This window comes from Chelonia mydas, chromosome 11, assembly GCF_015237465.2.
Source record: "Chelonia mydas isolate rCheMyd1 chromosome 11, rCheMyd1.pri.v2, whole genome shotgun sequence".
NCBI classification, from domain to species: Eukaryota; Metazoa; Chordata; order Testudines; family Cheloniidae; genus Chelonia; species Chelonia mydas.
The window spans coordinates 68,718,885-68,736,505 of NC_051251.2; the positions used below are offsets into that span (position 1 = coordinate 68,718,885).

General features: G+C 46.5%; 1 protein-coding gene across 9 annotated transcripts in view; it reads right to left on the reverse strand.

Annotated features, from left to right (window-relative positions):
- The window catches only part of MLPH (melanophilin), an 83,650-nt gene that overhangs the window by 19,224 nt on the left and 46,805 nt on the right, over window positions 1-17,621 (reverse strand). For 4 of the 9 annotated variants that reach the window (XM_037912687.2, XM_037912682.2, XM_043525315.1 and 1 more), the window contains 3 exons: window positions 16,562-16,779; window positions 7,439-7,522; window positions 4,640-4,828 (listed from right to left, as the gene is read on the reverse strand). In XM_037912687.2, coding sequence (XP_037768615.1) covers window positions 4,640-4,828; window positions 7,439-7,522; window positions 16,562-16,779 — 491 coding nt within the window. The remainder of the gene's footprint in view (window positions 1-4,639; window positions 4,829-7,438; window positions 7,523-16,561; window positions 16,780-17,621) is intronic. The other 5 variants (XM_027831271.3, XM_043525317.1, XM_043525316.1 and 2 more) reach the window with 3 other exon arrangements.

Genomic DNA, 17,621 nt, shown 5'->3' on the forward strand with positions numbered 1-17,621 from the left:
GCCAGCTGTCCGGCACTGGTTTGGAAAGCGCGGGGTTGGATTAACTGCTGGGCCTTGTGTATTTGTGGGCAGGCCTGTAACTAAACCAGACAACAGCAAAGAGGAAGGATGGGCATTTGGATAAGGCAGTGGGCTGGGACCCAGGAGATCTGGGTTCAATGGCGAACTCTGCCAGAGACTCCCTGGGTGAAGTGTTTAGGGCGGGATTTGAAGGGAGCAGAGTTATGCCAATCTGAAGTGCTTTAGAAAATCTGGCTCATCACTCTCTCTGCTTCAGTTTTCCCATCTGTAAAATGGGGGTAATCCTGCCTTGCTGGCTGATCTATTCAGACTGTACATTCTTTGGGGCTGGGATTTTCTCTCACTATGTGCAAGTCCAGCACCTAGCACAATGGGGCCCCAATCTCAGGCAGGGCCTCTGGGCGCCACCGGAATACAAATAATTCATAACAGAGATGGCTGTGGCGCAGCTCTAGAAGCAAGTCCCAATGCTTTGACTCTCTTCCTTGTGTGGCCTAAGAAGAAAAGTCTTCATTACTTGCATAACCCATGAAATTCGTGCAAACGTGCAGCGGCTGCAGTCCCTTCCCAGCCACCCCAGGGAGCTGACACTTGCATCAGGCTGTTTACTTATCTTGCCTCTACTTTCCATTTGAGACATCTGCTTCTCAACAGGCAGCCCAGGGAAGCGGGTGGCTGTTATTTCCGGGATGGATTCCCGGGGCTGAATGCTCCCTTCCCCTCCTCTAGCCCAGCTGCGTTCCTTGATGCTACACACCACTGATTTATCAGGCCACAGCTGCTCTTGGTGGGCAGCCCTGACAAGCTGCAGAAAATGTTCCTTTTTCTGCCTCTTTCCCTGCGTGGTCCTGGCTGTGTCCTAGGGTAGTGCTGATCTTACTAACTGGTCAGTTCTAATGCTGCACAGAGAGAATGCTTAGTGTCTAATTGCAACACATGGCTTCATGATACAATGGGTCTGATCCTGGATATCAATACTGCCCAGATTCTGTGGGGATACGAAAAGGCATATTATTTCCTCAAAACCTAGGAGCAACCCATCTGAGGAGTATTGTCAGAGCTGTATGATAAAGTTTGTACCGTGTCTACCTGTTTCTGGATTAAGCTTGTCAGCCCTGTATTTTGATACACTTAAAAACAGTAAAAAGAAAGATGCCATCCTACTCCCTACTGATAACTTCCTAGATACCATGGTGATAGACACAATATGAACACCGTGGGCAGAGACAAACAAGTGTGTTTACAGGGTCACACCCTAGACAAGCATGTTTCCTGGCATAGCATTTAGCAAGGAGGTGGCTAACTCTGTCCATTTGGTATTTTGTGGTGTACCCGTGGGTGGAAACAGAAATATGTCTTTTCCAAGTTGCTGTTCACAGAAAAAGGAGTCTGTTTTTATGACATTTCCTTCCTTTTATAAGGCTTTTCCTGAGCAGACGTGGAGTTGAATAAAAAGCCCAAATCCAATCTTTGGGGGTATTTGAAATGCAAACCTTGATCAGAATTTTGCAAGTGGCCGCATTGTCTTTAGCATGGATTGAATCAAAACCGTGACTTAGACCCATCTAGATTTTGGGGTGTTTGGGATGCGCCTGTGTTTGCCAATTCATGACTGGTGTTTGGTCTTATGAGATCGTAGCCAGTTGACATAAAGTTAGAGCAGACCCAAAGTTGCTCTTATTTATGCAAATGGACCCAGGCCAGTGCAGATGCACCATGAGAATCTGGGAGGAGCAACCTGATCCCTGAAGAGAGAATCCGGGACTCTGTTAAGTAGTTTTCTGGCAAAGAGCCGTTCTGCGAGGGTACAGCATATTGCTGGGGAATTGTGAAGAGAACAGCAAGCTGCACCCCAAGGAGTGTATGTGGAATGCCGACTGTCCCTACAATTTAACTTCAGCCCTGGGCTGGGAGAGAGATCTTCTCCCAGCACGCACACACACAAACTCAACCCAGGTGCCCTGTACGGCCGCTCGCCACTGCTCTGAGTCATTCACATCTCTGCAGCCAAGCATCTTCTTTCCGGATTCAGACAAACAAAGAGAAAAAGGCCTCCTGGCAAATAAAAGACTCTCTAATCATGCAGATGAAAGCTGCTTTGCACAAGCAGTTACGTGCAACATGGCCCAGCCTCACTCCTTTGATAGTGAAGCTGCTCATTAAAAGGAGACGTGTCAAAGTGCACAACAACAACAACACAGAGACCCGGACAAAGGAGCCATTAAAACCCAAAGGAATGCTGACCTCTCTGCTTTGTTCTAATGGAACACCTCAGAAGGAAAGAACAACTTGTGCGAGGCCTGCAGAATACACGAGGCACAAGCTCTTTCTTCCTTTAATTAATATTTGACTCACTTCCCATCCTTTATGGGTTGTCATCAACGCCTCATCACCAGAGCTGTCAATACAGAGCGACTGAGTCATACAATTTAGGGATAAAAAAAGACCTGTGAGCTCATTTCTTTGAGAAGGGACGGAGAGGAGAGCTTCTAGTGTGTTAACAGCGCAGAACGGCTCTGTCTGCCAGGGCTTTTCAGCTTAATAAGAACACCAAGTGAATGACCCTCCTCCTGCAGAGCAGGCCTGGAGACCTCTGTCTCCGGTGGGTTAAGTCAGTGAGCGTCTCTGCACTGCCCTGGCTCCGGTGCTGAATGGAACAGCTACTTTCTAGGTGTGAAAAAGTGATTCCAGTCCATAAAAGTTCAATACACTACAAAGGACAAGGAAGGGTTTATTGCAAAACCAGTTGGAGGCTTTTCATCACTGATGTACCCCTGGACCACATACACTGCCGGGCCAACACGGGGGTCTGAGCCCAGCGCAGGGTGGGCTGGACGCTGGTACTTGCCTATGGGGGCTAATAGCTAGAATAGTCTAGGCAGGCCTCCCTGAGGACTGGAGGATCTACTCAGCAGCAGGTCCTCAGGCCCTGCCCAGCCACCAGCCCTTCACCTGCTCTTCAGGAAGCAGATATGGAGCAGGGCTGTCACACACAGGATCCCCGCATCCAGCCCGATTGCCAAGCGGAACCTCTGCTTTAGGAGGGTCCGCGCCACCATGGAGGGGCCTGGATTTGCTCCCAGTAACACTGAGTGTCCCCACTGAGACGGCACCATCCATGCCCGGGGCTCCTGTTCTTTCACTGGCAGCACAGGACACAACACAGCAAGAGATGCCAAACGTCTGGGTCGCCCTGCCCACATTTTCAGTCCGATGGCAAAATCTGCTTGGGACTCAGGGAAGGGCTGCTACAGGAGGAGGGGATGGGAGAAGTGGGTCTATGTCCTGGAGGCTGCTCAGGAGACATCTACACTTCAAAAAAACGTCCCACAGCAGTGAGTCTCAGAGCCCGGGTCAACTGATTTGGACACGCACTATGGGGCTAACCAGAGCAGCGAACACATTCCTGTGCAAGCTGGAGTCTGGGCTCCGAGACCCTCTCCCATCGCAGTTTTCAGCGCCCGGGCTCCAGCCCGAGCGGGATGCCTACACTGCTCTTTTTAGCCCCACAGCCCAAGAGCGAGTCAGTTGACCCAGGCTCTGAGACTCGCTGCTGTGGGTTTTTTTTTTTTGGGGCTGTGCAGCCGTACTCTGAGCCCAGTGGGTTAGCACAGGCCCAGCTGACAGGCACTCCTGAGTTCTAGCCCCATCTCCGCCACTTCCCTGACTTAGCACTGTGCACTTACAGAGCGCCTGACAGCTATTATTGAGCCAGACCTCATAACAGACCCCGCTCCCCAGCCCTTACAGCAACATCACCTCACTGATGCCCAGCCCCCCTTGACAGGGCAGAGCAGGAGCTCATACTGCTGGGATTATCTTACACAGGGAAGCCCCTCTGGGTTTGCATGAGTGGCTGCTGCTGGGGAGAGCAGCTCCCTGCTTCCCAATTCACTATCCCTGATGCTGCAGAACATCATGGGGAGAGGCATCCAATGAACTGAGGTTCCCCACTGAACACAGATACAAAACAGTGAGCAAATCTTCCATATTTTCACCCATCTTCTGCATCAAAGGCAGGGGGCAGGATTTCACCATTATACTTCACCACATTCCCCCCCATGCCCCACCTTCCAAAGAAGTGGGGAGGGCTTTGTACCCTCTCCACTAGCACTTTAGCAAAGCGTTTGCTGTTCTCAGAAGCCCAGATGAATGTCTCTGTTGAGTAGAAAGCATGCACCCTCACTGGTGGCCGATTAGATTTAGGGATGGGAAAAACGCAGGTAGTTTCCCGGCTTCAGTTATGATGTGGGTTGGTTTATGAACCACCCTAAGTCATGGGTTCTCAACTTGGGGCTCATGGATGGGCTGGGGCCACCTTGCACTTCCCCTATTGCTAAATGGGAGAGGGAAGCCGGATGTGTGTGTGTCCCAGTATGGTACAGATTGAGAACAACAGCTCTAGTCCCCAATGTAAGCATCCAGCCAGGGGGAAAAGGCAAAGATCTTAGGTGCCAACACTGAGTGTCCAAGATGGGGTGTAGGAAAAGTCAATAGGTACTTGACCGTGGTGCAGTTATAAGACGTTAAGAGCAGAGGGAAGCGTAGGAACATAAATGGAAACATGGAGAATGGTGTGAGAATGGTACTGAGTTTTAGAGGGTAGGATGCATGCTACCTTCTGAGCATCACGGGGCGGGTCACTGCTGGAGGAGCTCATTTCTGGTTTTGGTTCATCCTTCTTCTTTTCCTCCTCTTCCTCAGAAGAAACTCCTTTGTCACTGATGTTGCTGGCTAACTCTTCCAGCTTCCTCTTCAATTCCTCCTCTTCCACATCAGGATCGGTGTGGGACTCAGGGGCCGGAGACTAGAGGTAGAAAAGCAAGCAATTCTCATTCTGTTGGTGTTCATGCAATTTGAATGTTGTTGGTATTTTAAGGCTTCCTGTGACATGCCTCTGCTAGCAAAAGGATAAAAGAGAGGGTGTATTCGGTCATTTATTTGGGCAAATGTAATGCAATGCTCTTGGGTGGATTGTTGGCAGCAGAATTCAAACCCAGGACCTCCGGATCTAAAGCAATAAGCCTCTACCTGAGATGGCTGTGCAGAGTCATAAATATCGATGAGATCCAACCACTAGCGTGGGAGAGAGAGCCACACTGCGTGATGGTGGGTTACGTAATCACCACTTAGCATCTACTACTCATCTTCTCAAACAACCAGACCCTGGAGTCTTCCAGCCCACAGATCTCCATGAGATTCCATGTGTGGTATGACTCCATGTCAGATTTTACGTGCAATATGGATGACTTAGGGGCCAACTATCTTCATGCAGTTTAAGGCCATCCCTCACATAACAAATACAAGCTGGAGCACACAAGCGGCAGGTTGTATCCCACAATAAGTTAGCTCCATCTGTGAATCCAGGCTAAGAAGCACACAGTGCTATCAGATCCTGAGCTAGATAGGCACCAGCCTAGTAACTTAGAGCAGCCTGTCCTAAAGAACGGACCTCCGAATAAATAGGGCTGGTTGAAAATTTTCCATCAAAACTTTTGACAGAAAATTGAGTTTTTGACTAAACAACATTTTCTTTGCAAAAAAGTCTCTGCTTCCTGCAGAAGATTTTGATTTTTTTTTGTAAAAAAAGCCAAACCAATATTTTGGCTGAAACCCAAATGCTGAAACACAATGCTGTCACTAGATGCAGCATGGCTATAGGCTCCCATGATGCACAGCTTCCCATCTACAAGAGGGAAGAGTGTGGTGCATCATGGGAGATGTAGTCTGGCTGGGGAGCCTGGCCTATTGAGGAGAATAGGAGCATGAGGAACACAAACTGCAACTCCTGTGAGGCACTCTGGCAGCATTCCCAACCAAATCAAAATATTTTAGTTTTTGACCAAAATATGTTGGTATTCAAATTTGTGCTGAAAAAAATCAAAATTTTCCACCAAGCAAAAACAAAAATCAAAAGGCCAACCCAGCAGAGCTAGCTGAAAAATGGTAAGTAAATTTCTTTGATCTAGAGAGGCACCACATTTAAATCTTGGATTCTAACACCCCCAAATTTTGATGTCGTTTGGATATGGAGCAAGCACCAAACTTTTCACTTTGAACCCATCTTTAATTTTAACCAGGGAGAAATTGCCCCCCCATTCAAGCCAGACCTGCATGAATCTTCATAATTGCTTTTGTCCCTTCTACTGAGCTATCAAATGTCATATAAATTAACTGCATGATCGCACGTAAAGGAAGCAAAGTGCCTAAATATCCTAAAATTGGAAACTCAAATTAGCACTAAGTGATCTACCGATGCACCAGCTGATTCAATGTCACAACAGAATTTAAAATTAAATTGATCTTCTTCCTTGATGGCCATCGAAACAAGGGCAATCACATGGAAAAGACAAATGTCCTTCTCAATTAGAATCTGCTACTCACAACACATCGATTATTACATTTAATGTAGCTATGGATTCCTGTGTCGTAACCCCAGCATTCTCATCCATTCTGGAAGCATTTACACACATACAGGAACATTGCTTAGACCAGTATAAATAAAACAAACAGTCTTGTTTGTGCAGAGAAAGGACCGAAGTGGAGCTAATTTGAGGACCTGTCGGAACACCAGTGGCATGTTTGATAACCCTTCATTTTCCATTACATTCAGTTTTCTGATGAGACTTACAACCTGAAAAATGACAAGGGTCTAAAAGGTTAAAATAAATGGTTAAAAAGAAGAATCATCTGCCATTTGAAAATCATATTAGCCTTCATGGAGCTCGAGGACCTTTCTATCAATGGAAAGATGCACACTCACCAGCCAATACTGTATCCTCCTGGGCAGAAAGTTCTGTTCCTCTTTCAGGAAGCTCCAGAGAGACTAAAGCTTGTGGTAGGTGCTGGTGTACGTTTGGGGAGGGACAGAACTAAGCACCTTGGGGAGTTGGGTTATATGTTAGTCTGTCTATTGGTGCAATCAACATCCCAGTATTTAAACAAACGACTTCATCCCTGTCCTTTTAGCCACCACTTCTGTGCCGTGCAGGGCACCCTGACTTCCTGGGTGTGTCTACACTGCAATCAGGAGATGTGACAGCAGTACAGCAGTTAGCTTTAATCAAGCTAGAATGGGAGCATGGCATGGTGGCGCAGCTGCCTCCCTACAAGCCTGCCTGGAACCCTGCGTACGTACCCGGGCGGTAAGCAGTGTAAGGCCTCCTGACTGCAGTGCAGACATACTCACTGATGCAGCCGGCGGCACTATCCACCTCCTACATATACCTTCTGTCTCCAGAAGCACCTCTCCTCCCCAAGTGCTGTGTTGTACAGCAGATTTCTTGTCTACTGCCTGTGTAAGTGGGAGCCACGTCTCCTGACAATGCAACGCAAACTGCTTCAAAGGAGTTTGGGGAGACTGCGAAAGGAAATACTTTCGCCGGTTGTGCATAGCCCCCCAACTTGGCACTGTTACCTCTTCTGAGTGCACCAGGATTCTTTCCTCCAGACGGTTCAGCATGCGTTCAATAGCTGACATGCGTTTGTTGAGTTCAAATATCTATGGGAGAGGAGAGAGAAAGGGATACAGTATAGAACAGACCCCACCACCAGGGCGAGAATATAGTCCAGGGCAGATCTAATCAACAGAATGGAGAATGTGGTATAGAACAGAGCCCACCACCAGTGCCCCTGGCTAAGCATGAAATACAGAACAGATCACTAATAGAAAGACAATGGGTGTGGTTTTCAAAAGGGCCTAAGGGAATCCCGAGTAGAGATTTGGCCAAATTTTTCAGCCAAAACTTTTTTTGGGGAAGAAAAATGCAGATTCGGGTTGACTGAAACATTTCACAAATTCATGTCAATTTCATCATATCCTTTCAGTCAAATAGAAAATTTTTTTTTAGCAAACCCTGAAACGCTTTGTTTTGACATGCTTGGTTTGATTTTTTAGTTTGAAATGACTTCCTTTTTCAAATTTCCATTTTATCTAAATGATTTAAACTGTTAAAAAAACAACACTCCACTTCAAATCAAACCCCAACTTTTCATTGTAAGTTGAACTCAACGTTTTGTTCAATCTGAAATTAATTTTTCTTTCAACTTCTCATTTTGATCAACATTTTTAAAAAAAGTTGTTTTGGGGTTGGCCTAAAACCACTGTCTCCCCCTCAGTTTCCAGAAAATTGCCAGTGAACCAAAACACCAGTTATTTGTATAGCTCTATCTACTCAAGAATACAAGTCAAGGGGCTTGGTGTAGAATGAGGTAGGAAAAATTATATGCCTTTCAGATGCCCTTGGATTTGTTCCACCTGAATTTTCATGGCAAACTTAGACTGGAAATGCCAATATCAGAGAGAGAGAGGATAGGGAGGGAGGGCAGCTTGCCTGATGCAGGGTTTGCCTGTTGGTCAGTCAGGACATTGGATGCTCCATTGTGTTGCTGGTGTTTCCTGAACCCTTTTCCCTGAGCCCTGTAGCAGTAGAGGTGTTGCCCCACCAACTGGATTTCCTGCTGCACAGTGCATTTTTTTAGCTGGCCTTCTGTTTTTATGATGTGGACACCAGCCTGTCATTGACTGAGAGCATCAAACCATTATTATTGCCCCTTGGGCAGTGAATGGTCTCACTGAAATCATTTTATGTTCATTAACAGAAAAGAAAGAAAATCATTTTATGTTCATTAACAGACTCGGTCTGGTTTAAGTCTGGGCCAGGTTCCATGTCCCATTGATACATCTTTCAGCCAGCTAGCACCCCATCAGCCTCTCTCTAATACACCAATGGAAATGCTTGAAAGAAGGTAACTATTCACCATGACACTTTTTGAATGGAAAACCATGCACAGAAGTGTTCCCTTTGAAATTTTCTGATTTTTCCATTAAATGAAAATGTTCATTTTTGGTTTTCAAACCCCAAACGTTTTTCAGTTTTATTTATTTATTTTTGGCTGCTCTGTCCGGTGAAGAAAAGGGGGGGAGGGGAGTGGAGAAAAGAGGACAGAAAACTCAAAAATTGAAAATCAAAGACAAATACTTTTTTGATGTTCAAAGGCCAAAATGAAAATGTTCATTTAATAAAAATAAATAAATAAATAAAAATTGGAACATTTCAAAGGAAACCAATGCTTTCGGTAAATAATTACATTTCCTTCTAAAAGCCTTTTTTTTAGGTAGGAAAAAAAAAGATGAAAACTTGTTCTAAATGGAAATGACAATCTTCTCCACGTCATAACCTGTTCTCATCAGACGCATCCCATTAAAAGATGAATGGCCAGTACATGAAACAAGAGAAATGTGTGTGTTTTTAACACTTCCTTCTTTCTTTTCATGCCACTTTTGTATTTGTTAATAGATGATTAATTAGATCCTCACAAGAACTTGGAGTGGCTGTGTCTGTTTAAAAGAATAACGTAAGCTCAGTAGATGAATGTAAAAATATGGGTACTTCAGAGCAGACTACTGTAATTATCATCCTTAACAGAAAGCACCTTTAGTAGCATTAAATCCACAGAGAGGCAGTAATCCAATAATTTCTAAAGTGAAGTCTCCGTAAACCCTGTTGGATCTGATGTGACCAGCGCTTACATCACACCACGGCCAATAAGCAGGCTGAGCCTTGCAGCTGTGTCACTAATAAATTAATCCATTAAAAGAGATGGATATAAGAGACTTACTTGATAGGTGATAGGTAAAAGATAGCTTAAGGTTTAAAGCTGAAATGCAAGAAACCTACAGGCTAAAATATTTAACTTAGCCAAATTAGGCCTTAGGAGAAATTTGCTATATTATAAAGATAAGCTAGCATAAGTAAATTAATAGTAAACCTGCTAAGCTTGTATCAATGTTTGTGATATGCTGATGTTTTGAAAATAACTGCTGAGTTTGGATAATAATGTCTATGAGAGCTCAGTAGACACCACAAGACGACCCTTAGTAGTTGGGATGAAATGTTAAAAATGGTAACTTGCCTGTGACTATTGTGATAAAGTGACATCAAGGGGAACAAACAAGCTAGCCTTTTGGAAAAGGGGCACCCCAAAAGTACTGGGGTGGGGAAGTTAAAATAAGGAAACGTGGTTAAAACCCTCATAAATACATGCGACCGTCAATGGGCGTCGGTGTAACACATTTTAAAAGCTGTATCCTGGCTTGCCTGCCTGCCTTCGGAGATACCAGGATGGTGACCACTGGTGATGCAGATGATGGTGGTGGTGAGAATGATGCTGAGGATGATGACTAAATCTCGTTTTTTCCGCAAAGGATGGTGTGTGTCGGGAAAATGCTAGATGTTCTGTATTGTACTCGCTCTCCTTTACCAGACTCCAGCATGTGTATTGTTGTTTTCTTGTTTAAGAAAGGCAATTATTAAAGAAAGAGTACCGGTTAATCTCCGTTACGCGTCATTGGTTCCCCATCCATTGATAACCTCTGTACTGTAGTTGATCTGGGGGCTGAACTCTCACAGGTTAAAGTAGGTGTAAGCCCTCACCTTGGGGTGGGTAATTAAAGTAACTCATTACTCTACATAAGGCTACAGCTTGACAATCCGCTTCGAGAAGGGAATCCAGAAGAGAGGGCAAAGCCACACGCCCTTGTTTTAACAGTCCAATTGGGAGTGTTGCCTTGATGAGGCAATACATTGGGTTAGAAAGGTCAGATCACAAAGAACCCCTATATAAATGGATAATGCTATTGAAAGGGCTCCTTGGGGATACCAGAGGCTGTTTGTCCAAGCTCTAAAAGTTTTAGTACAAGCTAGCCACAACGTGAAGTGAGACTGGGTCAGCCTCTAGGTCTGCGCTGATGCACTCTCCCCCTGAGAACCAAACCCTCCCAAGGGCCCAGATTGTGCCCTCAGTTACAGCCACCCCACCCCACGTAGGACACTGAGGTTACAGGAGTATAACTGAGAGCACAATTCAGCCCCAAGGGCTATCGGGGGTCTACTGAGCTATTTCAGCAGTAATATGGTTACCCAGAGCCATGCTGTAAAACTGCAAAGACTCAGTCAGGCAAGTTCAAGGTACAATCAGATTAGTCCTTAGGCTTTGCCCAATTTATTAGAACCTAGTATATGCAACACCAGTTAGACTCAGGCTGGCGCGTCCTCCATAAATCTCCATTAGGAGCTATAATGTTGCTGTATTGGCTGCATGATGAGGGCTGGCAGACAACCTCTCAGCACTAAAGTTTTTTTTAAAAACCACAAACAAACAGTAGAGGACAGCTCCTCAGCTGGTGACTTCAACGGAGCTAGGACAATTTACACCAGCTGAGGCTCTGCTGCCAAAACCTCAATTATCCTATGAAGGTTCAGGAGACATCTGAAACCTTCCAGAATTTGGGGGTTTGGTTAATTCAGGGACCCCTACGTTTCTTGTTTGCTTTGCTTTTGGTTGGCATTTGCACATGGTATCACCTCTCTTCTCTGTATTGGGAACAGGCGACAAGGGTATTCTAAATACAAGTATCCCAGAAGACCGGTTCATCTGTTATGCATTCTGTTCACTTTGGGCCTGATTCAATACCCACTGACTTCCTGGGGGTTTGGACCATCCCTAAGTTGTGTGAACATTCGAAAGATATGAAGAAAGACATCTGAGGAGAAAACCAGGAGCACTTAACTCCATTGAAACATATGGGATTAGGAGAATTTTTGGAGGGAAACAGTGGTAAATATTCTGTTATAAAAATAAATTACAGTAGTGGTTTCTCTTCTTCCTGAAGCCAGTGGGAGTTTTAGCACCATTTTCAATGCGGGAAGGACTGCGCCCTAAACAGAGACCAACTATGTTTATCCATGATTCCAGTGTTGCCAACTCTCATAATCTGCTCACAGGTCTCATGATTGCTAATGTTTTTCCTTAAAGCCCCAGCTCCTGGATTCAGGTGATTATGTGAGAATCTCTATTTTAGTTAAAAAAAAAAAGTTTCTAGTCCTCAGGGATGCAGAAAAAGCCTGAAAAAAAAGAGTTCCTGCCCTCAAAGACTCGAAAAACCAAAGGACTAGTAGGAATCCTCCACCCCAACTTTTATTAAGAATCTCATGATTTTTAAGCCATTGTCATGATTTTGGGTTCCTGACTCATGATTACAATAAGGCATAGTTTTGTTTTGGTTAATTTTACCAGTGAGGGTGATTGACCCCTGGAACGAACTACCCAAAGAAAATTGTGGACTCTCTATCTCTTGAAGATCTCAAATTAAAACTGGATGCTGTTCTAGAAGCAATGCTTTAGTCAGACACAAGTTATTAGGCTCAATACAGGGGTAACTAACGGATTAAATTCTTGGGCCTGTGCTATAAAGGACGTGAGATGGTTCCTTCTGGCGTTACACTCAATGAATCTATGATTTTTTGAACACTTGGGGTTGGCAATACTTTATGATGGTGTTTCATCGAATCATAGGACCGGAAGGGACCTCGAGAGGTCATCTAGTCCAGTCCCCTGCACTTGTGGAAGGACTAAGTAGGATCAACTTTGTAGGATCAACCTAATTATCTGCAAAGGAGTCATCACTACTGTGGGCTTAGGGTTGCCAGGTGTCCGGTTTTTGACCGGAAAGCCTGGTCAAAAAGGGAACCTGGCAGAGTCCGGTCAGATGTACTGACCGGACACTAAAAGGCTGGTTACGGCAGGCAGGGGGGGAAGTGGCAGCCTGTTGCCCGGCCCTGAAGTGGCGGCTCCCTCAGCAGCACGCGCGCACCAGCTCGGGCCGCAGGCGGCCCCTTTGCAGAGCCTGGCTTGCGGGGCTGGGGCAGAAGACAGAGTGGGGGACCCACAGCGAGTGGGGTAAGGGCTCTCAGCAGGCGTAGAACGTTCCCTGGGAGGGAGGGAACTCGAGCTGCCCTGGCAGCCGGCGCCTCCCCTGGCTGAGCTCTCAGGCGGCTCCAGGGCGGGGAGGGTGCGAGCGGGCGAGGAAGGGGGCTGCTGGGCAGGGCAGGCAGGGCTGTCCCTAGCTATTCTGGGGCCCTACGCAGCCCCCCCATGGGGTGCGTGCCTGGGGCCTCAGGCCTCCGCGGGGGGCGCGGCTGGCTTGGGGGGCAGGGCTGCCTTGGGGGGCAGGGGGAAACCACCCCCCTGCACTCACCGTCGGCGAGGCTGGGGCCGGCCCTGCTGCACTTCTCAGGGGAGTGGAGGCGGGGCTGGGGCGGAGCAGGAGTGGGGGTCATGGGGAAGAGGCGGGGCGGGGGCTGGAGCAGCATGCCCCAAATTTCCTGGTGCCTTACGCAGCTGCGTACTTTGCGTATGGGTAAGGACGGCCCTGAGGGCAGGCAGTGCAAAGGGGGGCAGGTGGGGGGCTACTTCCTAGCTCCCCAGCAGGGCTGCCTGGCTGCACCTGCGTGGCCACAGTGCTCTTCTGACCTGCACTCCCAGCCCGCCCGGGAGCTGGGGTTTGCAAGTCCCTTGGGGCTGCTCACGCTGGAGTTGAGGGGGAGAGCAGCAAGCGACAGGGGGAGAGGAGTGAGCGGGAGGGGCGGGGCCTTGGGGGAAGAGGTGGGGCCGGAGGCAGGGCCTCAGAGGCAAGAGGTGAGGCAGGGGCGTCCAGTTTTCGGACATTAGAAAGTTGGCCACTCTATGTTATCATCAGAGCAGTTAGTCTAGGGCATTATGGATAAACGTTAGGACAATGTTGCAAGACTTAGCTGTGCACCTCTTATTGATGGACATGACATTGCTAGATCTCCTGACTGCTACAGGCAGACGAGCTTGACTCCTCTGGCTTAAAGGCTGCTCTGGAGAGCTTTATCAGTGGTGATCCCAGGTGAGCTTTGTGATACCATCTTACCGCTTTTTCAGGCCAGCCCATTTGTTCTCCAGTATGAAAAGTGGTTGTTTCCCATTTTCCCTCAGAGGCTTTTTGGCCTGAAAATAATATTTGGTTGAACAATTCTTCCTCTAAAAAACAGAAAGGTGTATTCAAGCAGGTAATTTTTTCCCTAAGAGTAGAGCTGGTTGAAAAACACGATGTAATTTGAAAATGGTTGCTGAAATTATTAGATCTTTTTTCCCATTGAAATTTGTAGTCATTTTTATGAAGACATGTGCCAAAATTGCAAGTTTTGTCAAAGATTCTTGGCCAGCTGTACCTAAAAACTGATGCTGTGTGTTGGACCCCAGGATCTGCTTTGTTATGGGATGCAGTGTGGCCTAGTAAATAAATCACGTGGCTGGAACTCAGGACGCCTGGGTGCTATTCCCAGTTTTGCCACTGGCCTGCTGAGTGACCCTTTGGGCAAGTCCCTTTGTGCCTCAGTTTCCCATATATAAAATGAGGATCAGGATCCTGCCCTCTTTTTCCAAAGCTGTTTTGAGCTCTGCTGATGAAAAGTGCTAGAGAAGAGCTAGGGATTATTATAATTCACATTTTCTAGTCATTTCCAGAAAAGCTATTTTGTAGTAAGTGTGTGGTTTTTCTCTTTTAGGTTTAAATCTGTCCTTTTTCAATAAACTGTCACACTGATCCAAGTATTGTTTTGAAGTCAATAAGCCAGCGTGGCTGTATACGAAAGCGGAATTTGGCCCTACTTGCCCATGGTAACGTACTGTGTTCATTGCATGTTGATACATATATCCAGTTCATATTTTATCATTTAATCTAAAATGAAGGACAGTCACTACTTACAATAGGCATTGAAGGAACTTAGGAAGAGGAGGGAAAGCACAGTCTTGTTTAAAACTAGCTTTCAACATGTAAGCCTCAGCTTTCATGCTCCTCGGGTCAGAGTGCACATTTGTTGCCCACCCTTAGACACCCACTGAATGCAGCTGATATTTAGGATGTGCAAAGAACCCAGACACGTCCACTTCTTGTAAATGTAGCTTAGAAATTGGCCTGTACGTTAACTGCATGTTTGCTTGTTCAAACACCACCGTGTGCTTTTGTTTAGTGGATGAGCAAAGTTTTCTGCTGAATCAACCTGCGGTTTTGTAATCTGTTTAAAACCTTCAATACAGGGGCAAGAAATCTAACTCCCTTCCCCCCACCCTGAAATAAGCAACATTTGCAGCTTTTCCCCTTGGGATCACTGATCAAAGGTATGAGATGAGTCAGAGTGACTGTTTCCAACTGCCGTTGGAACACTCCAAGAGCGACGAAAGAAGAAGAGGATCACGAAGGTGAGCAGCTATTCCACTCCAAGGCTTCATTGGCTCCTAAAGCACTGATCCATTCACGTGAGTAAAGCCTTTTTCAGGTGCATAGGAAACTACAGGCAGCTTATAGACTAAATGGAACAGGCTGGGCTTTTTATTACAGCTAAATGGAGCGTGAAGTAGAACTCCATTTCCTCTTCTTGTTGAACTAAAAAAACGTGGCGGCGAATAGGACGGAGTGGGGGAACGACGATAGGCCCAGCAATGTTCCGTGTAAAGAAGGGGACAGAGATAGAAGGGCCTGGTCTCTCTCCGCCCAGGCACATAACTCGGGAGCATTGATAGGCTTTAAATGTGCACTTCCAGAACCACACCTGGTTACACTGGTGCAACCCGCAATGGAATCAACCCGCTTCCCTTCTGGATCTGAGAGCAGAACGTGGCCCACAATGTGGCATGGGATATGAATAGTTAGGTGCCAGCCAACCATAAAATGGTACCGGGAAAATATCTTAAGAGACAGATCCTAGACTCTGGGCAGGTCTATACTAGAGCAGGGATTGACGCTCTGAGATCGATCCACTGGCAGTTGATTTAGCGGGTCTAGTAAAGACCCGTCAAATCAACTGCAGATTACTCTCCAGTCGACCCCGGATGAGAAGAGTAAGGTAAGTTGATGGGGAGATTTTTTCCCATCGACCCCCCCCGCAGTGTAGACCCCATGATAACTAGACCTTAGGTACGTTGACTCCAGCTACGTTATTCACGTAGCTGGAGTTGTGTAGCATAGGTCGATCTACCGCGGTAGTGTAGTCATAGCCAAAGTTACAGCTCCTTTCACTACTCTGGCAATGCAAAGGGGCTGCAAAACCAACTTAGCCAGTCTCCTGGGGATTCTCTTTGCAGTGGTGGACTCTCTGGTATATCTACTCCAGGCCACACCGTTCTTGGCCCCTAGCATAGGGCTTGTGAGTGGGATCAGTGGGTATGGCTGGAGTGCCCCTGTGCTGCTGGCCTGATCCCTTGGTTTTACAGGCAGTTGGAGTTGCTTTCTTGATCGCTTTCAGAGTAACAGCCGTGTTAGTCTGTATTCGCAAAAAGAAAAGGAGTACTTGTGGCACCTTAGAGACTAACCAATTTATTTGAGCATAAGCTTTCGTGAGCTACAGCTCACTTCATCGGATGCATACATCCGATGAAGTGAGCTGTAGCTCACGAAAGCTTATGCTCAAATAAATTGGTTAGTCTCTAAGGTGCCACAAGTACTCCTTTTCTTTTCTTGATTGCATACAGTGTGCTCTCTCTGCCCTCTCACCATCCATCAGAGCAGCTAGTCCAGCTCTGGAGAAGATTATTATTTCACTATACCAGAGCCACCATTTATGAGACCCATCTGCCTGAACCATTCTCTTTCAAAGGTGACTTAGGTTGCAGAGTCTCAGCCACGGAACAGATCATACAAGTTACTGGGAATGGTTTAAAATCCCTTTGTTACCTGATTTCCAGAGTGGTTTATATTCTCCTGGGAGGAGGCTCTGTTTCGGCGTTTCATGTGATGGGGCTGGTAAACAGGTATCTTCTGGGCTCCCTTTATGTCCTCATCGGAGGTGTCCATATCCGCCGAGTACTGGGGTTGGTGCTGCTTGTTCCATGGGCTGCCTTTGGGGACAGAACGGGTTCGACTCACTGGAGGCTCAGGGCAGGGATTATCATCTTAGGTTTCAGGAAAAGCCCGCGGAAGGATGGGTGAGGAGAGGTGAAAAAGGAAACAGCAACAATATTAGGAAAAAGCACTAAATAGCTTTACAGAACACCAGTGACTTCAGTGGACTTTGTATCAGTTCCTCAGACCAGACGCTCACAAGCCTGCTAAATAAATCACACTGTGATGCCTCATTAGAAGAGCTGACAAGTTCTTCCCTTTCCAAACTGTAGCAGTGGATACTCTAACAGCAATAGCTTATTCAAAGCAAAAGCGAATGCATCCTCTGCGAGAATACCCATAGTGTCCTATACTCACCACGCCAAGCTTTCAGGTAACAAAGTTAGAGGGCTTTTCACGCCAGCAAAGAGAAAGCTACGAAACGCTTAGATATAAAGCTCCTGAGCTCATTCAAGGCGTGTGTCAAGGTGTGTGTCCCTTACTTTCAGTGAACTGCATCATGTAGGCATGGAAAGACAACTGTTTTCATCGGGGCTACAGGGGGGGTTGTTATCCAGAGGTAACATTTAAGAGAGCAGATCCATCAGTGGGGCTCGAAACCCAGTTTAAAATAATTCGAGTGCTCAGAACAAACAGGATTGACATTACAGTTTCTATGCTACATTGGATGGAGCGTGGTCTAATGATCAGAGCACACAGGAACCGTCTCTTGCTATGTGTATGTACAGTACCGCTCTGTGCCTCTGCTTTCCAGTCAGTTAAACTAGGAATCGTCCCACTTAGGGTTTTTGCAAGACTTAATTAAGAGACCCTCACCCAAAAGGTGCTTTATGGGGGAAAGTATCATCTCACAGTGAAAAGCATCTTACAGGACTTCAGGGAGGCAGCTGGA